At 36.6% G+C, this 26617-nt stretch overlaps 1 protein-coding gene across 1 annotated transcript; it reads right to left on the bottom strand.

Annotated features, from left to right (window-relative positions):
- Nucleotides 1–545: 545 nt before the first annotated feature.
- On the bottom strand, nt 546–24749 carry DNAJC10 (DnaJ heat shock protein family (Hsp40) member C10). Its single transcript, XM_054829571.1, has 23 exons — nt 24593–24749; nt 23593–23954; nt 21745–21910; nt 19938–19988; nt 18814–18896; nt 18488–18619; nt 17482–17575; nt 17181–17258; nt 15870–15913; nt 15365–15502; nt 14148–14237; nt 13252–13365; nt 12354–12468; nt 10140–10267; nt 9752–9868; nt 8371–8472; nt 7173–7328; nt 6100–6233; nt 4810–4863; nt 4273–4420; nt 3713–3832; nt 2407–2523; nt 546–1817 (listed from the first exon to the last, which is right to left on the bottom strand). Exons 2-23 carry the CDS (start codon nt 23791–23793, stop codon nt 1806–1808), a joined length of 2394 nt encoding a protein of 797 aa, XP_054685546.1. The 5' UTR covers nt 23794–23954; nt 24593–24749; the 3' UTR covers nt 546–1805.
- Between the last annotated feature and the right edge of the window lie 1868 nt (nt 24750–26617).

Here is a 26617-nt window from a genome sequence, read left to right as displayed (position 1 = left end):
AGTAGTTATCTATATGCTTCAAACAATGAAACCAGAAGGAAGCAATGAAGTAACTTTTTACAAAAAGCTCAAGTATGAATAGAGCCAGAAAGCTCTTACGTTACCATCAGCTTATGGAGGAGACTCCTGTGAAGCATGCTTTTTTTCCCTACTAGTCTGTTCTTGTTAGCAGAAATACTGTACATTAACAGGAATAAAGAAGAAATTATACTAGGTCATATTTTGATTAGATTTTTAACAGCAGGATCCTACAGAATGTAACCATGACCTCATTCTCCAGGAAGAAGGTAGGAGGTAGGAAATGAAGTTATAGTTAAACATACATGTAATAACTGAGCAAAACGGAGTTTGTATTAAGTCACAAAATACCAACATTTTCATTTTTTACTTTGAGTTTGAAGTTTGATTTGGATGTGGGAAGATCTACTTTATTAAAAAATAGATGCAATACATTCTCTTCTTTCTCAGATTAATACACTGCAAAACCACAAAGCAAGAGAGGCACCCCCTGAATGTAGGGGAAGAAGCGTTTGAATGTCTTAAAGTTACTAGAATTCTCTTCGTTTTATTTCTTGCTGCCTTCTTTGTAAAATAAATTACTTGTAGATAACAACGTATTTACAGATTTATAATACTCACACTACAGAGACTAGTCATACCAAATCTAAATACATGGAAAGCAGGGAGAAAAGTCCATCTGACAAGTTCTCAGCAGCATTTTATTGAAAACATCAAACATTTCAATGTTGAACTCAAACACAGCAGACATTTTGTTGTCTTCTGTAATTTTTTTGTCTATTGAGAAGCTATGAAAAATATTACTCTAAAGAGTGGGAATTCTATTAAGATGTATGAGAAGACATTGCAATTTACAGTGTTCATTATTAAATTAAAAAAGGCACTTGCTATCCTGCTTGCCTAAAGATTATATAAAAACAAACAAAAACCCCCAAAACATGTCTGCAGAGAAAGGGAAAGTGGTAATACCAAAAGAGGTTAAATATGTTCACAGAATACATTCATATTTAAAAAGACAATAATAAAGCTATGACCTAGTAACTTAAGCAGATGCTTCTATGACATAACTTAAATTTGAAAGTCATTGAAACACTGAATTTGAAGTCCTTGATTTTTTTTTTATTATTTGAAAAAGAAAATAAAAAACCCAACAAAAGCTCTTCAAAGTTCTGTTCATCCAGGCACTGCCACCGGTGCCACAATATTGTAATCCACTCGAGGGCAGGAGCAATGTAATTCAATAAACCTATCCTGCTATCGGTTCTTGATTTTATTTCTTACTAATTGACTAGACAATAATGCAACCCCGAAGCAGAATAATCATCAGATAAAACTCTGTCTTTCAAACAGACAATCCCTCATTGTGTTTCTGCATTGCAGAGTGGTTGGTTTGAGTGCATATTCAGCCACAGGCTGAGTGCCACATTCAAAAAGTGTTTGAAAAGAGACAGAAAAACATAAGGAACTAGTAACTGGGTAGGCAAAGTGATACAGTCCACATTTCTGGTCAATGCCAATGTTTGACTAGGAAGAACATAGTTGGTGTATCAGAAGAGGGACATGCATAATTCACTTGCAGAAACACTGAATGCCTCCACCAAAACCAAAACGCTTTCATCTCCCCACAGTTTAAAGAGAATTCATACAGTCATATATGCCTGTGAATTCAAACTGGTTTTCATCTTTTTTGTCCTGTCATGAAGGTAATCAGCCTTGTATTTCCCTCGTGGTATCTTCTGTATTCACAGCTTCAGAATATTTTGTATCGTATCTACCTCCAGTACCAATTACAGTTCATCCTAGTGACAAGAAAATAAACAATTAAGTTATTCTAAAGTACAAATAATAAAAATAATCAAGATTAATGGGGTTTTTTTTCCTGTGATTTTAAATTTCTCTGTGGTACTAATTTTCTGACTGGACAAATGTTTCTTAAATAGAATTCAAGGTACTTCTTAACAGCTGTGTATTAATATCTTCTGAGTTAAAACGTTAATCCCAATCTTGCACTAATCAGCCTCTGTAATTTGGTGCCTGCTTACTAAGCCTATTCTAAGGATTACATGTAAGGATACAGTGCTTCTCAACCGTTTAACAAAGCTGTCCCATGGATATCTATAAATTCTGCTAAGTCTTACCATAACTAATGTTGCAACTGCGGTATTCTCTGCTACATCTGTGGACATGGAGAACTGAGGTTGAATAAATAACAGTAACTGAATAATAATAACCAAGTAATAGTAACCAAAACAAGACTGGAAATTAAATGTACCTGGTACTATTTGAAGATATGGTAATTTAATATTTCATGGACAAAGAGCAAATACTAAGATATAGTATTCTTTACTATAAGTGTTTTGCAAAAGGGTCCCCGGTAAGTATTCTTACCTTATTTCTAGATTTTTTTCTTTTTCCTTTATTTTGAATTACTTCTAATTTTTCATTCAAAAGGTCAGCAATACCTTTTGCATCTCTGCTGTCTATATATTCGCCAAGAACATTTTTCTAAAAAAAAAAAAAAAAAAAAGTGCAACATGTTACCCATGCTCTACACTGCATAGAAAATCTGCTTACTTTCAGATAAAATTCAGGATGAATACAGGGAGGAAGACAAGGGCTTTGGTAGGTTGATTTATGATTCAGATATATTTTTGTCTCCATTTAAACAATGCCAATTGTCTTTATAGCAAGAACCACTGTGTTGGGTTTGCTGCTAGTTTTCAAAACTACACAAATTTTGTCTTGATACTTAAAGAAGCCTGAAATATTTATAACTTTCTCACATTCATTCAATTAGGTATTTAATGTAGACAGCCATTACAAAGTCTGCCACTTCATAATCTATGCTCATGAAATCTGTCAGTGTGGGTTGCTACTTTTGAGGCCTGAAAAGCCATTACTCTTTACCACAGAAAAGTCTCACTGAATTTGATAGGATTGTGTAAGGAAGGATTTCTAGAACGTCCTGTAAGAGATTCACTTAAATGGAAAGGATAATTAAAAGAATTAGTTTAACTATCAGAATGCATTAAATACTTTCTCTTTAGCATTAATACATCTAAAAAGACTTGGAATTTAATAGTTTTACAAGAATAAAGGCAATTTCCTACAACTACCTGGATACTTTTCCGTATTTTAATTTATTACTACTAATCTGTTAGTAGGAAATACTGATCTCAGAGTCACAATGATTATTGAAATGGTTTGATAAGGTTTGCTTTTGAGACATAATACAACTAAATATTTTTAATCAATTTTCTATCTTAAAATACATTATTTAAATCAAAATTATAATGAAATGCTATGATTACATTGAAAGAGTATTTCTCCTTAGCCAAAATTAAGTTGTTCCACATTTCATTTAGAGAGAAACTTTGCCTGCTTTTGGTAGCTGGTGGTAGAATTGGTAAAGGTTGAAAAACGTTTTGTCACATTAAACCCTGGTTCTGGTTAAGCCCACATTTCAATTATTCTTCTATTAATTTACAATTTATCATTTTTCAATAACACATTATTACTGTATCATTGTCCTACTATTTAAAATATTATTGAAATTTATTATTATTATATACCCAGAATATCTAAATTATGTACTTTAATACATTACAGAAATAGTCTCTTAAGTCTTCATGTGCAATGAACCACATCTACTAACAGTACTTGCTCACCAGCGTACACAAAAAGGATACTTTACCTTTGTTCCTTGGTAGGGGTAAAACTTAACAGTAGGATAGGCTCTGATATCAGCGGTTTGACAGGTCTGAGCATACATCTGACAGTCTACTTTTCCAGCTTTTACTTTTCCTTTAACAGTCTAAAAAGAAATGTTTATTAGAAACAAACTTTAAGTTTCCATGAGTGTAAGCAAATAACTTGAATAAGCCAGCAGTGCAGCTAAAGTAAATGAGAAGCATTGCTTGAATCCTTTAAATATCTCTGAGTAGTTGCTTGCTTCTCAGACTGTTAACCTTGTATCAGAAGTCACTACATGTTCTGCAGAGCACTTCTACTTGACTTCAGGGCAAAGCATATCACAATTCTGAAGGTCGCCCCATCATAAGCTGAAATCTGTCTTGTAAGAGGGTCTGTGCAAGACAATATCCACTGACAAGTGGGACCTAAAAGTATGGACTTGCAGTGAGAAGGATCACTGGGGTATGTGATTTTTGGATGATTGCTAAGAAATAGAGTGCTGATGAATTAGATTTTAACCATTACAAGTATAACAATCCACTAATATGGTTAAAAACCTACCCTTGCAAGGATCTCAAATTCAGGAGCAAAATTTTGACAAGGTCCACACCAAGGAGCATAAAAATCAATGACCCAGTGATCTTTTCCATTCAGAACTTTTTCTGTGAAACTCTGAGGAGTCAGGTCTACAGACACTTGTGGTAAGTATCTGTAGAAAGGAAGAATAACAATCATAATCCACTCAAAACTTTAAATGTATCAAAATTCCATTAAAGCACAAGAAAAATTTCTGAAATTAAGAATATTAGTAGTCTGGAAATCCCTCCTTTATAGTACAAAGTGCAAGAGAATCACTTTTTAAAACTGGTAGACAATATAATTATATGGCCTTCAGAAAATGGGTGGACAGTATGAAGTATGCTATTTCTCCACATTTTAAAAGCTTGAGTTAAAGCTTCCACATCTTTTACCATCTTAAATTAAGCAATACATATACCTGTTTCTAATTCTTGATTTACAGAGCATTTAAATATTCATTTCTCCTAGCAAGCAAACTATATAAGCAGCTTGTGAACAAAGTTTGATGTAGTTTCTTACCCTAATGCCCAGCCTCTCAGTGAATATGAATCTCTGTGCCATCCATTGTAGCTACTACAAAAAGATTAAGAGAAAAAAAATATCCAGTTGCACAGTAGTTTAAATAACATTTGAGGAAAAAAAAACTCCCTACCACACCACTCTGTAGAGTGGAGATTATGAAATAATGAACTTAAATGCATATGTTCTATGATATATTTCTACCTTGCTTTCAAATCTGAATAAATAAGTCTCATTAATAAAATTGAAAGATATAGAATTAAGGAGTAAAAAATGAAGACTTTCAGGACATTGCTTAGTTTTAAAATGCCAGTGACAGGTTTGAAAAAAGGTTAATTCAGGATTCATATCCACTAGTTCGCAACTTTATAACACAGTACTTTTCAATAGAGTTACCTAGTCAAAATCTGACTTGATAGCTTTTGGTGATCTTTATTTTAAGAGACAAATTTCCATATTTTTGCAGGAAATTGCTGACTCATGATTAGGAATTTGGCACTTAACAGTCATATTCACCAACTTAGTGGTTTTCAACAAGAAAAAAATAATTCTGCTTTTAAGAGAAACTTAATATTGAGAAGAACCGAATAAAAGCAAGCAGTCCAATGATGAAAGCTACTGAAGTCTGCCATTGCACACTACAATGAAGAGGCATTACAGTTTATTATCTGGCAACATTTAATAGAACTTTCCAATTTGTAAAATAACAAAGCAACACATCTGCTATTCCAGACAGTTAACTACCTTAAAAGATGCATCTGCTTCCTGAAATGCCTGGATCTTCAAACAGTACTATGAAATGGAGGGGACAGGCTGTTTGGTTTTGGCCAGATTTCATCTCCCATAGAATTTTTTTGTTAATGATTAATGTTTCCACACTAATGACACAATGAAGGGGATGACTAGATATGTAACAAATTTTTTGCAATAGTGCTAACAGACTGTTGGCAGGGAGGATGATCAGATGGCTACATCACTCTGTTAAAGCTATAATCAGTTAGGCCTAGTAGTATTTTTATATTATATGATTTAAATAATCTACTTTAACAGGCACTTAAAGTTAGAAAACTGGCAATTGATAAGAACAAGAAATAAAAATTAAGATTCCTGAGGCAGTCTCACTTCAAATTACTGAAATGAAATGGCACTAAAGTAACAAAGTCAATATCTAGGACAGTAACATAACAGCTTATTGTAATAGCTGTGATGAACCTTTTCTACACAACAGAAGATGTATATTCATCTTGTTCCCATCATCTAACATTCCCCAAATTGAAGTAAACTACTTACTGATATTGATGAGCTGTGTTTGATTTTTGAGGAAAGAGTCTTATTTCAGGATATCCTCGAACATTTTCTTGATGACAGAAAGAATAATATTTTTGACAATCCACACTGCCTACACTGATTAATCCATTTAACATCTGAAAAAAAGATAAGAACCTACAATCAAATATGCTAATCAATAATCCTACGTTTTCAGTAATACTTCAGAATTTAAGTCTCAATCACTTAGTTGGGGAAAAAAAACCCAACAAAACAAACCGAGATTATCACAAGGCTTTCTCCTTTCCTGTAAATGGGTCTAATCTAATGGGACCCAGCCACCCAGGTACATTCCCATTATGCATGTGGCTCATGAGGCACCCTGCTTCAAAGGTACATATGAGTGTGGTTATTTAGCGTAAGGATTACCATATTACCACATTTCATACCATAGGCTCATGAATTATGACAGATCCAGGTACAGTGCAGATGTTCTATCAGTTGCAGTATCAGTGTATGGTATTTAACATTTATTTTCTTTCAGTGAAGAAAACAAGATCTCAGAAAAACAATCTCCTTAATGTAGGAAATAATTAAGATGGATAAGATTGTACTCCTTTAATCTTAAATTCGAGTCAGAGATTTCTCCAAGGTCTAAGTGCTATCTTAAAGATGACTAATGATCATAAAGAATAGTGAGAATAAAGTGGCAAATTATTTCAACCAATTTTTATCTAATTTATGGATAAATCTTTTTCTCCTATTGTATTGGGTTTGCATGGCAAGAGCTGTTGTCTATATAAAGCACTAAGCAGCAAGGAAAAGTTCATTACTAAAGTTTCTTAGATCTTGGAAAACACACTTGTATCAAGAGGGAAAACTGTATTACAGTATCAGTGTACTGAACCTTTAAAAAAAAAAACCAAGTAAAAACTTTGTATTTGAAACAATATAAAACTGTCAGGTAAGAATTCCCTGTTTTGCCTGCAATATTAATCACTAGACTTTCTCAGCTGACAGATCTCTGTGACAGCAGTTGTATCGTCTCAATAATTCCACAGAACAGGACACAAAAGCAGAAAAAACATGTCATTTACCCTGGCCATTTTTTTCCATTCTGGCATTAAAGCCTGACAAGGTCCACACCACGGAGCGTAGAAGTCAACCATCCAGATTTCCTCTTGTTTTCTTCTCTGAACTAATTCAACAAATGTCTCTGGTGTTAGGGAGACCACCGATGGATTCCTAAGATCCTAAAGTAAAGACAGTTTATAGACATATACTTCACAACAATGAGTTATCCTGTATATAGCACCATCACATACACACTGTACCAAATTCTGAGAATGTCCCTCTTTCAGTGAAATCTGCTTGCTACTGTGGTAGGGAAGATGCCACATCACAGAAAGGCACGGAAGCATCAAGTTAGCCCTTCAACCTAACAATCACACGCCTGATTCACTGAGAAGAGCTATCAAAAAAATACAGCCAGGCTGCAAAAGTGACGTTTTCTGTCTCTTCTCAATAAAGGGAGGCAAAAGGCAAGAAATTCAGCTTACCTGGCAAGAACAGGCAGTAGGAGACTCAGCCATGCTCTTTAGGCTGGGTTACAGAAGAATACATATGATGCACTAGGAGCCTCTGAATCTCGACTGAAAAAAACTGATCTCCACCTGTTCATGCATGTGTGCTTTTAAACCTGCCTTTTCTGGGCTGCCTGGAGAGAACGAACAGCCTCTTCAAAGAGTAGAAAATAGCCTGTGGACCTAGCAGTGAGAGAACCTGAATGCTGGAGGAAAGACAGGTGCTAGAACTCTGGCAGCAACAATGATGAGTACCAATTATTTGCAGTTCTGTGAGTTAAGAAAGGTCAAGTAACAGCTGAGAAGTGTGGAGGGCAGCAAGCTAATTGACAAAAAATGTGAACCTCCTCCTATGTCAAGGTGTGTATGTGAGGCATTTTCATTGTTACAGCACTTCATACTTTTAATTCCTTTATCATCTATATGAGATAGAAATCAGTACTATTACTTTGCAGATTGGAAGGGATCTTAAGTTATTTGCTAATGATCTCAAAGAAATTACTTGACAGAGTAGGAAAATTAATCCATTAGGTGTCAAGTCCCTGACTGACAGTTGCTGAATCACTTTCCTTGCCCAAGGTTTATTTTCACTCTTTATCTTACTGTTCTAATTAATGTAAAAAAATAATCTTAGGATCTTCCAACTAAATAACATGTTTATGGATAAGGTACATACAGAGAACGACTGCAACAAGGATTATGATTTACCTACCTCTATAAACTCCAAGATCTGCTCAGCAGAGTGATGCCCTTCATACTCATGAATGTCAGACTGATTGAACACAACTGTTGTTGGATAGGCTCGAATGTTATGCTAACAAAACAGACAATAAGACATTGCAAGGAATTATTAAGTTTCTTATACTTTCCTTTAACTGCCATTGGCATTGGTGGCTCGCAGCTGCTATCTATCCAGTTTGTACAGTACAACTGCCCAGATCACATGCAGATGGGAGTCTGAAACCATTACAAATCACTACAGAAAAGATGTCAATGGTATTCAGAGATGGCATAGTTTGTTCTGAATTTAAAAACCAGCCAGTAGTTCTTTTGCCATGCTCCACAAATACTGGACTTAACCCATGGGCCTTCTAAGCCTTAACTTTAAAGCTATTCCCAGTCTTCAGGTGAAAATGTGTGTACTGTGTGAATAACTGTATTGTTTACTATTGAACAGAGATGCTTCCATGATTTGAATTCTTCAGTGTGTAAACACATCTAAATAAAACTTTAAAAAGCTTGTTCTTTTTTGCTTATTTTTTGCGTGTTTTAAGACAATCACATTTTAAAGATAAATACAAACTTTCTAACGTAAAAAGCTCTAGTAAATAATAAAATGTACAGTTGCAGGAAAGCTGTCAAAATGTAGTATTTTCTGGAATTCAGGAAAAGTAATGTCAGTAAAATCTACCATGATAAATTAATTGAAGCAAAAGTTAAGCAAATTTAAACATGGAAAATTGGGCAAGCTTAAAAAAAAATTTTAAAAAAATTCATTTTTTCATTCCATTACTGTATCTTTAAAGAAGAGTATTCTGCTAAGTAATAAACTTTCTTTTACTTTGAAATTGATCCTGCACTTAAGCACTACAAAACAAAAAGCAAAGTCAGTTAGGGTGAACTGAATTAGAAGTGATTTTGCAGACATTTTCAAAAAGTGTTATATCAATATAAAACTTGTATTTTTAAATGTTTTACTGGGTTTTATCATCCTTTGTGAAGAACAAAAAGAATGCACGTACGTACTTATATACACACTAGAAAAAACTTTCTGGTTCTGCTTCAATTCTTTTTTTTGTCTTAAAAAATCCCCAGGAATTATTAAATTCTGACACTTCCAGAGTCTTCCAATAACACTATGAAATCAGAGCAAAATGTGACCTGAATTTTGCATTAATATATTATCTGTAGTGGTTACATAGTTTGCTCCTTTGAAAAAAAGGATGATACAAGTTTCCTGTTTGGTTTACTACCCTTTAAGAGAGTATTATTAAAGAACAAGCATTGTCTGCCCCCATCCCTCTACCCCCAACTAGAAGAAAATAATATTATTTGAAAGGATTTTTTTTTTTTTTTAAGTTCCTGCAGCTTACCATGTTGCAGAGCCCTTCATGGACAGTACAGTCTAGTGTTCCAAATTTAAGCTGACCATAAAGATGTTTTGATGCTTTCCTCAGCTCTGGTAACAAAGCTCGACAAGGAGGACACCACTAGAAAACAAAAAAGCAAGTAAGCGCAATTGCTTTCCCTGCAGTTGGCTCTCAGGAGAATGTAAGCTGTTTGAGATTAGTAATATGCTGCTTTGACAACAGACTCCACTAAATACAAAACCCACACAGTCTAGGAGCTAGTGCTGCCAAGGAATGAGAAATTACAATACCATCTCATGATGCTGAAGGACATTTTCAAGATACTGCTGGTGTGTTGTTACATAGTTACATAACAGATTTTAGAAGAGGAATACAAATATTAAATATTTACCGGTGCAAAGAAATCCACAAGCCATGGTTCCTTTTCTTTGTCAGGAAAATTCTGAGGCCCCAGTGTGATAACATGAGAGTTGACACTTTCTTTGGCAAATGCAACAATGTCATATAAGATCTTCTTTCCTTCAAAGAACAATATAGAAAGAAAACTTTATTTTTTCCTATGACAGATCTCATTAAAAAACTCACTGATAGCAACAGGAGTTCTTCAGTTAGTTCCCTTGCCTGATCTTTAAACATGGCCTGCTTAAATAAATTGAACAGGTACTGGCTTGCTTTTTCTCAGGAAGACAATGCTAAACTGTCCAAACCTACATAGGTAGAATCATAGAGTCTTTAAGGCTGGAAAACACCTCTAGGATCATCAAGTCCAACCATCAACCCAACACCACCATGTCTACTAGACCATGTCCTGAAGTGCCATGTCTACGTGGTTTTTGAACACCTCCAGGGATGGTGACTCCACCACCTCTCTGGGGAGCCTGTTCCAATGTCTGACCACCCTTTCAGTGAAGAAATTTTTCCTAATATCCAACCTAAACCTCCCCTGGAGCAATTTGAGGCCGTTTCCTCTTGTCCTATCACTTGTTGCTTGAGAGAAGAGACCAACACCCACCTCACCACAACCTCCTTTCAGGTAGTAAGACATACTCTAGGTGATAGTTGATATTTGGCTAAATATTAAACTGGGTATTTACCTAATATTAACCAAATAAATGTTTTATCCAAGACAAAACATGTTTTTATCAAACAAAATTAATTTTTTTTGTGACTGGACTACTAGCTGTTTTACTAGTGTTTGTTGGAATTAAACAGTTACTATTCTAGATACACTTGCCTTGGCAAAGGTATTAACACAGTAAAGACTTCAAGCAAAATAAGAGATATTGATAAATCACAGCTTTTTAGGTGTGACTGAAGTTCCTGCTGAAACAGCTCAAGTGGGCAAAGATCAAGTCTCTTCATACCCTTCACATACAGATTTGTCAGCAGAAACGAGTTTGTGTCTTGAACTGAGAATAAGAACCTCAGGGTAATTAAATCTGAAGTCACTGCACAATGACTTACTAAGGTTTATTACTGTTCTTAGATTTTAAACTGTTGAAGCCCATCAACATAGTATATAAAAACCACTGATTCTTTCAAGTATTATATTATTATAAATACTGGAGTGAGATGACTATGGCAAACATTCTCTATTTTGTAAACAGTAAACCAAACCACTCAGAAAAGAACGTATGTACTGTAGTCCAATGTATTTCTCTTACACTATTTGTAATCTATGCCATTATAAAAAGATCTAAAAATGCTGTATGTATATGACCCTTTCTTGGTTTTCTACAGGAGTGGAAATTTCGGAGACTATATAAGGCTTTTCCCAGCAGCAATCATTAGATGTATGGGATCGTCTTTTCCGCTTAGATACAACTAATCTTTTCTAAATGGTCAAAAACTTTTCTCCTTTCTTCCTTATTACAGTACTGAGGTTCTGACTTCATTCTAGCAAGCTGTTTCTAATACTTCAGAGGCTGAAACTGAGAACCTCATCTTGCATAATTGTCTTGTGCCGCATTCTGGATGAAGCTACATGTATTACTGCAATATACAGTTTTGCTTAAGGCTCCGTTCTTTTTCAACCAGCATTTCTGAATACTTTCAGTAGTACACAGCAACATAGTTCCAACCTTTCCTGGAAGGAAACTGCAACTTTGGAAATGAAAGTAAAAGTCACAATATAGATTTTCTTGGATGAAAGTCCACAAAACATGGAATTAAGTTTTAGTCCAGTGACACATGAAATCAAATCAAAGCTTCTCAAGTTGGCAGCACTGTATAACTAGCATGTTAAGCCTCTATGAAGGGTGTGCCTTACAGCATTCTTTGGTTATCCTACCCAAAGCAGAACCTGTCCTGATCAGCTTCAGAGATTCCATTTCTATGTACTTTTGTATGATATTGAAATAGACAGAATTGTAAAGACAAAACACATCGCTTGGCATCTGATGACTACTTACCTGGGAAAAAAAAAAAACAAACCAAAAAAAAACAAAGGAGATGAGTTTGTACAAGGCTACAGTAAGGTCAGAAGAAAAATAGCAAATATTGGAAGTACAAAACTGTTCTTTGGGAAAACAAATGCAGTTTGCCAAAGACAGTGTAATATCAAAGTGATTATGTAATGATTTAAACTTGCCAAAGTTTCCCTTACCATGATGAATTTCATAATCTCCAGTTCCTTTTCCTTTGAAGACTGCTAAACAAGGCTGATAGACATATAGTTTGTTGCAGATGGTTGGTGAGGAAAGACAGTCAAACTTGCCAACCTATTTAACAGACAGTGCCATTTTAATTAAGGCATCCTAAGTTATATAGATGAACATATTTTGAAAAGCAGTAAGAATTATGATTCATTAAAAAAAGGTAAAAATATGGAAAAGTAGTAGCCCTTTTATAAACAAGAGTGGTCTTAAGACAATCTTGTAACTATGATGTTTGAGGAAACCTACTGGCACAGCTATATGAGGTTGTTTGCTGATTTTTAAAGGCTAAAACGGGGAATAAAACCTTGAAGAATCCCCTTTTTTCCCCCCCTCCAAACAAAACAGCAAGGAGGCAAAAAGACACCTAAAACAGATGTGACATTAAAATTCTTCTAGTCAATGCAATGATTTTCTAAAAATACATACCTTATAGAATAACACTCCATATGTCTTTAGTACAAAGTTTAAACTTGGTTTCTTTTTAAGAAAATTTTGAAGATAATATAGGGTTTTCTGAGTAATTAAAATAGAGTTTCACAACCATCAAATTGATGTTGAAGTGTTGACTTTTAATTGTTAACTGAATAGGATCTGCAGCAACACCTCCCATGAGAGAGCAGTTTTAAAAGATAATCTTTCCTAACTACTTTTAAATTATTCAAACCATACGGGAAACTTCATTGCTTGCTTTAAATTAAAAACTTTACTACAGATCTACCATACAAGAGTATATTTCTTTCAGTACCAAAAGGTGGCAGGTGGTAGTTACAGCTAATAATGAAAAACATACTGATTGGTTCTCTGAATGTAAATGGTATTTAACACTAGACAAGCGAGCAGTCTTACCTGAATATGTTCATCTTTAAGCAAAAATTTAAGTTTTTTAAATTCCTGTACATTCGATTTATCACTCTCCCCAAACTGGAAGAACAGCAGCCATCGGTGATGAGCCAGACGGTCCTTTAAACAAAGGAAAAAAACCCGCCCCACAACAAAAACACAGAGAAAAAAATATTATTCCCAACTTATACCAACTTGTAAATTCCTTTTATGTTTTATAAAGGCAAATGGCCAATTATTCATCTGATCTCTGAGTGACCTCCTCCACTCAACAAGGTCTTTCATGTAGTCCTTCCACTAACCTTCACTTTACTGCATCATAAGCAGGAAAGAGGAAAAAATCTGAAAGTAAGCTGGCTACATGCTACCCTCTGTACTCTTTGTTTCCATGTGCATTTCCTACTGTAGATCAAGATGCTAAGTACTACTACAAGTGCAAAAAGAGGTTTCCTCTTTTTTTTCTCCAAGACATGAGTAACTTTTATGACTTCTAATTTCAGTTCATACATAATTTATCATGGATTAACAATTTTTTTTCTTTCTTACATTACTGACAAAATATATTTAAAATAATATTCTCTACAATGCAGTTGATTTTAAAAAAAATCTAGAAAGTTACAAGTGCAGACTGAGTTGCAATGGCAATTGCTGTGGTTTTCTGTTTTCCTGTTAAATACAGGCCCCCTTCTTACTTTTGTTGTTTTCCTAAACAACAAAAGTAAATGTAGACAAACGATGTTAAATAATTTTGGCCACGGCGGGGGGGGGGGGGGGAAGTCACTTTCGGTTAAATAAATACTAGGTTGTTGTATCAACAGGATTTGAAAAAATGCGAAAAGTAATGATAAAAAATATAAAAATATATTATTTAAAGAAATCTTAACATATTTTTAAAAAATTACCTCTAATGATGCTGCAGAGATAATTTCAAAGTCTGGCAGATGCTGCATTACTTCCTGATATATTTCTCTGGCATCCAAGGACTTAAGAAACTAGGAAGGAAAGTTAATTGTGTTTATTACAAGGAATTACAAACATCAACCTGATTGTTGTTGACTAGTACTCAAACTGTCAAGGAAATTATTCTGATTTGTTCCTTTCCATCAACTGAAGAGTACAGTTAATAATATGTTATTTGATCAATTTCTTTTTCATATATGTAGTTTCACAAATATTACTCTCAGAATACTGCTTTTTAGCTCATTTTCCTACCATATTAATCTCAAAATATCATATTTTGTCAAAATGGGTGCTAAAAGTCCCAAATTCAAATTTCAAACCAAATTTTCCAATCAAGTTTACATAATTTCCAATCTAGTTTTACAGCCTTCCTTAACTGCCCTGTACAGATATTTAATTTCAGCAATTTTTACAGTTTAGGATGTAATATGAATCGGTAACTCTGAGTTGGTAAGTTACAAGGTTGAAAGTAGCTAGGTTACAAATTTAATTTCCTCCTTTTAAAGATATAGATAACAGTAGTGACAATAAAGGAACAAGCCGCTCTTCAAACTGAGAAATGCCTCCCATTGATTAAGGAGGTTACAAGTAGCATACGAATGTATACGAGGTTGCAGTATTAGAATATGGGTGAACATAATCCATGCTGACAGACAACGCAGGACTGCTTTTATCACACACGTCAGTACTCTGTTCAGAGCAGCATTTCTCAAACTTGGGATACTTGGGGCATATTCGTTCTGGAATAAAAACTGGGAGGACACGGCAAATCTTCCAAGCTTGCCCAGGATAGGTGGGTAGCAGCTTCAGAACCAGCTCTGGGGCCTGTCACAGAGCATATCCCACCCCTGGATTCCCACGGCTGCTCGGGGAGGCTCCTGAGGAGGCGGCTAGGCAGAGCTACAGGCTGCTGCTGCTGCAGCCTGCTCCTCTTCACCCTCCCAGCACACCAGCAAACTGGGGACCACCTCCAGGGATTGCTGCCTTAGAAGCCAGGAGGCATACAAACTCATACCAGAGCATACAAGCTTAGCAGAAAAAAGAAAAAAAGCATATTTTCAGTTGTATATAATCAATCTGGAAATTATTTACACAGTCCTTTATCATTGTCATCACCTTATTTTATCTAAATACAGAACAGTTGAGAAACAACTCGTACCAAAACACCTCCTTTCTCTTTGTTATTTATGGTGGCTCCAGGCGGAAAGTATGCTGTAGTACTAGATGAGATATCTAAATTATCACAAAGCTCACCCTGGGTGCCACAGTCCATCCAGCCTACATTAACAAGACCTTCCTGTAATAAAAAACAAACAAACCACAAACCAACAAAACAAACACAAAAAAAATATTTTTTAATTTCAGGTTCAAAAATGCTTTTGAAAATCCCAACACAAGCAATTATATACAACATTTAGAAAATGGAAGGAGACTGCATTGCATTTTTAAAGAATTTTATAAAATATGAATGAATATTAACTAGTGAATTACAATGTTATTCCAATAGCTATTAAGTAAAAATATTTCACTCTTCTGAAAGCTATTGGGTGAAATCTTGGTTTCACTGAACTCGGAGAGAGTTTTGGCTACAACTTCATGCTTTCACTTCTGTAATTTTGTTTTAACTATAATAGGTAATGCTTTCAAAGTGAAACACTGCTTACCAACATGCCAGCTAGCTTAAGGCGTGTTTGGTAACTCAAGCAATCTGCAAAATAAAAATGATTTATTTACAAACATAAAACTTCAAATTATTAATGCACTAAACCTACTCTTGTTTGGAATGACCCCTTTCCTCCCTACAAAAGTAACCATTTCAAAAGGCATGCTTCCTGGCTATTTGTCCAGTATTTCAGTGACTCAAAGTTGTAACATCTAGTAATCAGCACTTCATGGTTGTCTACTCTAAGTTAAAAATAACACTAATAACATTCTCTTGCTTCATCAACACAGATATCTTATTTTAAAAATCTGAATATTTTATTTGCTATACTAAGACTTACCTTTAAAATTTCTTCTTAACCAGTGTTTAAAAAACCCCCAAACAATAAAAAAAACAACCCAAGAGGTATCTACATACTGTCTTGGAATGAGATTTCAACAGATATATCAACTTTCTGTGATTCAAGTAATAACTCACTATAATAAATAATTCATATGCTCTGATTACCCACCCAGACTTTGAACAGTTACCTTCTGATGCAGATTTTTTTCTGAAATCAGAAGATGCAACAACCTCACTTTAATTGGACCAATGTTGAAAACTAAGTAACACAAGGACTGCAATTTGAGATCAAGCTATTAACAAATGTAAATCCAAGACTGCAGCTCTGGTTATTCAGTTCACAGAGCAAAGGTCTCTTCATAAGACCACGAAATCTTTTATTTGTCAAAGGTGTAGTGCATTTACTTAGCTCTACCAGCTAACCAAGGAACTTTCTCATATGCTGTATCCAGTACTAATGCCAAGAAAGTCAAACAGCTACAAAAAATAATGCAAATCTAAACTCTGTCATGACATCAGTGGTAAGAGCCAATTACTGTCCAAACCTAACTTAAGAGAAACTATTCAGCTAATTTTTGAGTATTGGTGGTTTAATGGGAGATACATCCTTTCTTCTGCTCAGCTACCATGACAAGCTGGCATGTACCTATGCAGTACCTGTCATTTGAGCTTGAGCTGCAAACTGAAGTCAGAGGCCTTTTCTGCCAGTTGCCTTCCTGAGGGGTTACACTTGAGTGCTGCTGTAATGACTCATGTCACATTACAGAAGCACAATAGCATAATCTCTCTATTAATGTCCCTTTTGTCAAACTGCATCTCAAATGGAGCTTAAATGACCCACAATCCAAATACTGTGATCATCTAAGATGTTTTACAACTTTTTGTTAGAAGCAAAAGGGATTATGACACTATCAGCCAAAGTACTTTCTTTTCCTGTTTACCTTATTTGAAAAGTATTTAATACACCTACCCCCACGCTCAGCACAGAAGGTGATCAGCCAACCAACACCAGAAGCAAATGAAGTTTCAATGGCATTAACAAAGTTTCCTATGAGCGAAACAATTTGCATCAGTATGTGACTAGTTACACGTGACTATGAAACAAGAAGGTTTTAGATTTGTACCAGCAAATTACAATAAACTACTTTTGATCTCAAAAATAACACGTAGCGACAGTTGACAGATTCAGCTGTATACATAGTTTCTCCCATATTTTATATTGTAAAAGCAATTTCAAGAACAATACCCCAAGCAAAATATGTGAACATTACCTGCCCATAACTCGGTGACTGTACTTGTAACATATTGCATGGCAAAGTTCTTTAAGCTCTCTTTTGACCTATCTCCATAATATTTCACTGGTTGCTATAGAAGACAAAGAGTAAAGTTTACAAAGTTTAAAAAAACCCCAAACAACAACAACAACAAAACCAAAAAACCAAACCCCAAACCAACCAAAACCTACTGTTTGTTTATAACAGTACCTATGCAACCGTGGGACACCCCACCCACACCCCTCCCAAGCCTTAGCTCTCACTGTTCTCTCCCTCCCTTATTGGAATGTTTGGAATTTAACTTTTATTTAAATTTTGTAATGTGATTTCTTCCCAAGTCCAGCAATACAAGGATAATTTAGTCTTAGAAACACCTACTCCCAATGATTACATTTCTATTTAAATAAAAATTGCTTCCATCAGTCCCTTTAGCATATGCACAATCTCTGCCTTCAGCCTCTCAAATCTCACCGTTGTCAAAACGTGCCAAACTATTCAAGTGCAATTTGTACACCACCCCAGCACCACTACTTAACAAGCAGCTATAAAGTGTGATGTACATAATGCAGCTTGCATGGAGGAAATCTTGTGGAAGGAATTTCCAAGTTTCTTTAGGCACACGGTCATTTTCTTTAGACTCAAAACCACAGACTACTCTTTGTATTTGAAAAGTCAATTACAATACTATAAGAAAAACTGTGTAAGTAGACTCGTTGCATCGCTAGAGCACCACTGCCGACAACATCTTCCCAAATCAGAAGTGATATGTTGCACAGTAAAATGATTAAAAAAATCCACTGTATAAACCAGGTATCTATTTTCGAAGTTAACTTTCTAAATTAATTTAACCAAGATGAAGGAAAAGAAAACATAATTTACTAAAAGGAAGTAATATGTTAAAAGGAAGATCATTATATAAAGATCTATGATTGAAGAAGTATTAAAAGAAATGTTCTTCCAGATTTCAGTCTTTCTAAAAATGTTTGAAGTTTTAATCACTCACCATTCCAGTTTTGAAAACATACAGACTGGGATAACTGTTAATCCCTTTAATTCGACAAAGCATTCTATTATCTCCACAATTGACAGCTCCAATGCGTATAACTCCATCCATCTCCTTAGCAAACTCCCTCCACTAGAAAAAAAGAGGGAAAAAAAAAAAAAGGGATATTTTCCTATAAAGATATAATGAAAAATCAGCACATGTTTTATTCCTGGCATATTGAATGGTTGTCTTTGGCTTCAGCTTCCGAGTAAAAATTAATTTCATTAAGTTTTATGCTGTTAAAACCAATGAATTTTCAGAGTTAACTTGCTTGTTACACATACCGTAGGTGCTAACTCGTGGCAGTGGGAGCATCGAGGAGAATAAAAATTGACAAACCATAATTCTCCTGAGTTAACAGCAGCATCTAGATGGAGAGAAGAAAACTGTAAGTAATACACATCTACAATACAGTTATATCTAGAATGTACATTTTTACTATATTGTTTTCCCCAAGAGCTGAATTAAGTATTTATATGTCAGACACAGTCAGTAACAGTCACTCTGATAGGATAAAGACCGAACCTCACTTGCACATACTCGCTGTTGTAGGCAAGTGCGCAAAAATCCTATTTCAGAGGATATCGGCACCATGACATCTGTTTTTTCAATTAAGAATAAGTTTACTCTCTACAGATTAACCTAGCTGAAATATGTGCTAGTGTAAGTCTGGTTACCTTAAAACAAAAATACAAGTTCTAAAAGATTTTTTACCCACTATAACTTTCCATTTCCTTCTATCACTTCATGTACTTTCTGGGTTCCACCAGGCAATCTTTTTAGGTAGATTCAGTCCATATAAAGGAAACTGTACTCAAAATGCAGATGAAAAAAAAATCACACAAAATCCAGTATTTTCTCCCTCTAGTCTCTTTTAATTATAAAAATCTTAGCTATAATTTTAAAAGGGAAAAACCCACAAATTATGTCCTGACTGAAAGCGTTATCTTTCCAGACCTTGTTTTACTTAGGTGTGTTTTTAGTATCTGGTATCACCTTCTGGTATTGAACTTCTTGTGCAAGGCACAACTGACTGGATTTCACAGGAAAAAAAACTAATAGAAATATAATAGAAAAGTTCTATCAAGTGCATTTTTAGACAAGAGACAAAAAAATAGTGATGATAAATTAAGAGAAACAAAGTTTTAATTCAAATAATTTCCTCTTACAGATCTCGCAAAATATCTTTCAAACTTAATCTAACCTGTTTACTGATATTGATCCATTTGCTAACTAGCACTTACAGGAAGTGCTAAGGGTTTGTTTGTTTTTTCATCTGAAGATGATTCTCTGGCAGTTTTTTGTCTAGATATGTAATAGAAGTCTATAGATACACAGCTCAGAATGTAAAAACTGTTACTTTGGGTTACCATACTGTCAAACAGATAGCTGTTTATTTAAAACTTACCAAATTCTCCTCTATCCAATGTTATAATTTCAGGATCATCATCATAAATACCTATTAAAAAAACCCAACAATTGCTTTTTATTTTTGACATCTTTAAAATGAAGAAACGAACTATCATCTTACTCACAAGACAGAAAACAGTACACTTAAACTGAAATAGTAAGCTGGTAAAGAGTTTTTACAACAAAGCTATATTTGTTTAGTAATGTGTAACCTTAATCTCTTATGAACTCCCACACCCTCATGCTACAAAAGCCACTTCAGGAAAGTTCTTCTGGTGTTTTAGCAGAGAACTTGAACTACCATTGTTACAGCAAGAGTATTAGAAACAACATCAACCAGTTGTCAGATTAAAACTCAAGAAGGTTCAGCTCTTAGTGAGCGCGCTATATGTAATGTCTAGAAGCTTTCACTTCTCTCAGCCTCCGGGTATTATCTATTTAGATCACAAAGGTGTTTCAGCCACAAGCTTTTCCACTAACAGAATGTCAGAATGCAGTGGAATCAAGTGGTCACAACAAAGGTGAGGGAGACAGCTTTTCCAAAAAGCTAACCAGTACCACCCAGAACGTCACAACAAAACAATCTACTGCTTCAAGTATGCAAGAAAGGCAGTGCAGATACCAAAAATACTATTAGGCAGCATTATATTATGCTACTATGGCTACGGATCTCTGGTGAGATGCCATTTCACCTGAGTATTCAAGGATTAAATGCAAATAAATAATGAGAAAAATTAATTTCTACAGATGACAAGGTAGTTTTTATACTACTATCCATTTATATCTCATGTAATAGAAAACATACACTCATCAATACATATATATAATATCTACGTATATATACACACATAAAAATATATATTTATATATAAAATATATAGATATAGATACTCTCCAAATGACTAGTAAATAGACATTCAAGTATATTATTTCTCAATCAAGCAGTGCAACTTCAGACAGATAAAATTTCTTAAATCTGTTTATCTGAAGTTCTAGGGTAATTTCCATATTTTCATGTGATAGTTGCACTTCTGGTTTATTCAATTTCAATTTGCACAGACGTTATTTTTTTAGAGACTGGGACATACTAAATCGAATTACACCAGGAAAAAATTTTGCCAAGGTGGAGGTTCATTTCAGCTTTTTCTTTCGTATCAATCAAACCATGTTCCTCAGCTCCCTATTTTAGCTTACACCTGTTACAGCAGCTCTGAGAACGGTTCATCCCAGCCTTTCCCTACAAATACATAAAATTTGTTGAGACAAACATTAAATAACTTGTCTCAAGATCATTTTAGGTATGACTCTGTTGTTATTTTTTCATTTTCTACTACCACTTTACTGATCTCTAATTGTATAACTGTATATAAAATAGGCTTGACAGTGCAAAAACCTCCTCTCAAAATTCACTTGAGAATACTTTATCTAAACAAAAAGGTATTCCTGCATTAAAGAGTTAAAAAGAATACTGATGAAATACTAACACTGAAACTTAAGTGGGGAAAAAAAAAAGCTTTGCACTTTAAAAAAAAAAACAAACCAAGAAGTTAGATGACCAGCAAAAAGGTAAGCAGCAGGAACAAAAGCCTAGGGAAATAGATTATTACATTTTTGGCATTTTTGGGTAGCCATTAACAGGGTAAGTAAAAGATTGCATCAACACAGAGAAAATAACAGCTACAGGAAAAAAGGCAGAAATCTGGAGAGGAGACATCAGAAGTGCGTGAAAAGATCTGATAGAGATCTGAATGTTGCCTTGACTTGTGACCGTTTTAAGCAAATCACAAACATACATCATAACTTACCAAAATCATAGCGATAAAAGTGCCAGCTTTCATAACGACCTCCTTGCTGCTGATCTTCAAGACCTTTCTCTCCGTATTTATCATACTTCTTCCGTAGATCTTCATCTTTAAGTACTTCATAAGCTCTATTTATTTTCAAAAAATTTTCATGTGCATTTGGATCATTCTATTTAAGGAAAAGTATAATTAGTAAGTAATTAATAAACCATATTGCACATACAATGCTGAGAAAACAAACTTTGGAAGTATTTTTATATCCCTACTAACAATGTCAGTTGCGATGGAAGCAGACATTAAGCAGTGATCTCCAAACAAACTACAGTAGTTTTCCTTTTCTGAAGCCAGGTGTGTCTTCTGCTCATTTCTTCATCCTCACTAAAGTACCAACTGAAATACAAAGTGAACTGGTAGGAGGCTGTAACATTCTCCTGTGATCCCTCTTTTCAACTCTCTTTCTTCAATGGAAGAAAAAAAAAAAAGTACTCAAGAATGAAGACTTACCATTTCCTCTATTATCTTTTCTACTCCCCTAGAATCCTCACTCATCCAGTTTGAAAATCTCTGCTATAAAGACAGATTCATCCTTTCTGATCTTATGGTGTAGACAGAGGCCCCCTTAAATAGCATTCTGGTTCTAGGTAGCTTTGGAATTAGAACAGTGAAAAATCCACAGACATATTTTGAACCCCAGTTTGGGTTCTGAGCTGTGGCAGTATAACAGTGGTGAGCAAAAATCTGTAGCATTCTCCCACCCTTTTAACTTCTGTTTACACATTTCATTCAAAAGACACTTTTTCCTGAAAGATTCTTGACTTATTTACCTAGATACACATGAAATAAATTACCATTATGGAATTTGTGTAACGGCTTCATCTTCTATAAATCATCTTTAATGTTGAAAAATCTTTAGTAGTATTTGCATACTTGGAAACTACAGAATCTGACCCAAAATGTTATTATTTTGAAAGGTATCAACACAGGAAAAATAAACCTTGCAGTTAATAGCTACAAGTTGGCATTTCTAACTTCGTTGAGATTTGGCTTTCTCTTTGAGCTCTGTCACGTTCAAATCCATTGTAAAACATGAGCGCCTAAGAGGCTTCAACGTACTCTGTGCAGGCTGGCCCTGAGCTCATACGGAACATCACTGTCTTCTGGGGCTCTGTGCAGGTGCAGTTGTACATATAAAGATCCAAACCCTTGTATTTCCTGTGAATTTCTGATTATTTCAGGAAATCTTGAGGAAAAACTAAGGACGTTTAAATTTAAAAATTATTTCTTTGTACTTCGGAAAATATGGTAACACAGACTGAGCTGTTCCCCGTCTTCTCTCTCTAGTTAGTTTGTTCAGAGTTCCCTGCTACCCTCCCTTGTTATGCCTTGGCAGTGCCAGAATTTCTGTTTTGTCCTGTTTGATACTTGGAGACTGATGTCTCAGTACAGGCTGATGGTGTTTGCTGTTTAGATGAGGCTTCATGTTAGGGAAACAGTAAGTTGCCCTAAGCTAAACGGAAAGAGACAAACTCATCAGTTTACCAACAGGATAATATGGTACAGACATAAGTTTTCCTCCATTTACAAAAATGTAATTGAGAATTAAATGATCTTGCCTTTTTTTTTCTTTACTATAGCAATTTAACATGGCCCAAATTCAACACAGCCATGTATGACAAATCTATCCCTTTTTGTAAATTTTCTCTGCAGAAAATCTGAGCTGAACCATGTTATCAGGTGGTTATGTTACTTCACAAGAACAGAGAAACATTTTAGATAAATTAAAACCATATTTTGTTTAAACATTAAGATCCATTAACTTACCAACTTTGACTTGTTAAAGATTTAACTTACCTGATTTTTGTCAGGGTGCAACTTTAATGCCAGTTTTTTGAATGCTTGTCGTATTTCTCTACTACTTGCTTCTTTGGATACTCCAAGTAAACTATAGTAGTCCTGATCAGTGTGCACAAGAACTATTACACATATTAAAACTAGCAATAAAGATCTTTTCAAATATCTAAGATAATCTCCTTTGGATACCAAGAGCTCCATTATGAAGCTTTTGGAAAGTTTACAGGTTCTGATTTGAGCAGGCTTTGGGAAGAGACTCCAGTAAATCCACTAACTTTCAGAGATACAGCTGTATTTATGACGGAGCTCTTCAAAATGCTGGCTGTCCTACTTCATGTCACAAGACTTGCAAAAGTTACAACCTATAAGAAGAGGGAGGAAAAAGCAATTAAGCACATTTTCCTACTTATTCAGTAAATATATGTTAGTAAAGAATCCCATTGCCAGCTTGTGCAGACTGCATGTGAACATTAAATTTCCTGATGGCTAATTATCTGCTTTCTGAAGACCACGCAAGTGACAGACCATCTCTTGATTATGGATATCGTGAAAGAGGTAACCATGCAAAGCTTTACTGAATGACACCTAATACCAGCCACTTATATCACAATAAAAAAGCGGGTTTAGTACGGCTCACTTTTCCTTCAAACTTAGTTTTAGTACCGCAGGGGGGGGCATTTTTCCGACAGGACCGGGTAGCTGTGAGCCAGCAGCCGCTCCGGGGCGGAGGACTGCTCGTCAAGGAGACGGCGGACGCCTCTCGCAGATAAAGCCGGGCAGAGCCCGGGGGCGGCTCGGCCCGAGGACCCCCGATGGGACCCGCCGTGGCGAAGGCCAGAGGTAACGGCCACGCGAGGCCGGGGGGCGGCCGGGCTGCGGCGGGAGAAGGGGTGTGCGGCGAGGGACGGCCGCCGGGGCGGGGTTGCCGCGCGGTCCCCTCCCTCACCACTGGCGCGGCCTCGGTGCCGGGCGAGCCCCAGGGAAGCGGCGCGGCGCTTACCGAGCTGCAGGGAGGGCAGCGGCGGCAGCCGGCGCGGAGAGCGGGCCGGGCGCGAAGCAGCATGGGACGGCGGCGCCTTCACCCCGGCGCCGGGCGGAAGGGCGGCCCGCGCCGGGATCCGGCTCTGGGCCGGAGGCGGGTGGGGCGGCTCCGGGGCTGACGTGGCCGCCGCGCCCGCCTCGGGCGGGGTCTCAGCTCCTCCCGGCCGCTCCCTGCCGGAGCGCCCCAGCCCCGGTCCGCCCCTTCCACAGCCGGGCCCGCCCTCTGCCCAGCTTCGGCTGCCGCCCCCTGTTCTCGGCAGCCTGCGCTGCCGGCGCTCCCGGCCGGGGGTGTTGCGGGGTGGTCAGCACCACGGCGGTGGCCGAAGGCAGCCGTTACGCAGGAGAGCCCAGCCGCGTGCCCAGGGAGCTCTCGGCGGGCCGAGGGGTCTGGGGATAAAGAGGTGCAGGTGGTAGGGTGAAGGGGGAGAGCGGCTCTCTGAGGAGAGCCCGCCGCAGGCTCCAGTCTGTGCCCTCACCTGAGCCCAGAACCGTGTCCGAAGATGCCTCACAGGTCTCTGCAGATAAAAAACATTCCGTTTCCTCAGGGGCCTTTCTCTGCAGCTCGAGGAGCTGCCCTCGGTGAGGCTGGTGCTGGGGAGAGGGTCCCAAGGGCGGGCAGACGGACCGCGGTGGTCTCCCCACAGTCGATCACTTGCCTCTCACTGCACGCGTCCACAGTAGCATGAATGTCTGAAAACAAGCCTAAGACGTTGCCAGAGGCTTCCCGCCGGGCAGACAGCAGAGAAAATATCACACAAATGTAATCGGGTTGCTGGATCCCTCCTGGAGGGCGCAAGGGGGGGCTCCTCCCCACCAAGGTCCGGCTGACAGCCGAGTACGGGACCTCGGGCCCAGGGTTCTGAAGGGGCTGGGCAGTGGAAGGGGGCTGCGGGGCGTGGGGTGGGCTGTTTTTCAAAGTTCAAGTGTGGCTAAGAGCTACTGTGCTTGCTGCCAGTTGTTATTTGTGGAGGCAAAACATTTGGTTTTATGAACAGGGCCTGGAAACAGGTTCTCACATACACATTGCAAGACATCTTTGCAAGAATTATCTTTTTTAAAGATAATTCTGGATTATATTGCAATGCCTATCATCCAGAATTTCTTGCAGTTTGTCCCTCCACGCACTTGCTGTGTTTGAAATTACGCCAAAGAGCCTTACAGTTCACTCTCTGAACTTAGTCTCATTTACGTAGACAAAACCAAACGTGAGTTAGATACTTCAGCCTATGTCAAACTGACATAGAAGCACTAAGGCTCATTGAAAATGAATTGATTCATGCTTTTTGTGTTTGCTTCTCAGTCTTAGCTATCTGAACAAATGTTTCCATTGTGAAATATTTGGGAAAAAACTGTTTAGTCGACAAAGACAAAATATTTATGTCTAGTAGAGTGTACCTGAGAAATTATTTTTCTCATGTTAGAAATTTACAGAAATCAAAACATCTGTCAAACTAATGGTGAAAAACATACCTGCTGAACATTTATATTTCCTTCCTAATGCTTATGTCACAAAGTAGGTTAGTGGATGGTTCCTTTGTAATTTTCAGAATTTAAATGAGACTTCTTATAAAAGGACTGACTTTTTGTTGCAACATTTATCTCTTTATGTGCGCATTCAGTGACTTGAGATCTTCTAGATGAGGTGGGGATATTGTCTTGCAATCATTAAAAGTTAATTTAACAGATAATGATACATAAAGTCTCTCAGGGGTATTAAGGAAATAATGCATGCTAAGACATATGAAATGTGTCAGTCCTAAGTTAGTTTACTGTAACTAACTGTTATGTGTTTCTTCCTTTTTTTCAGCCCAAGCTTCACTTAGAGGAATATACGCAACTGCTAGGTAAGCGAAATCAGTCCTCTCTCTGAACATATGCAGCTAGAAGGCAATGCATGATGTATTGTGGAAAAGTGTAAAAGCTCTCTTCTTTAGCTAGATGAATACAGGAATAGGCATTTCTTGATCTTCAGTCATGATTAAAA

This window comes from Grus americana, chromosome 6, assembly GCF_028858705.1.
Source record: "Grus americana isolate bGruAme1 chromosome 6, bGruAme1.mat, whole genome shotgun sequence".
Classification (NCBI taxonomy): domain Eukaryota; kingdom Metazoa; phylum Chordata; class Aves; order Gruiformes; family Gruidae; genus Grus; species Grus americana.
Note: the sequence above shows the minus strand (reverse complement) of the source record. Positions and strands in the feature narration are given on the sequence as shown.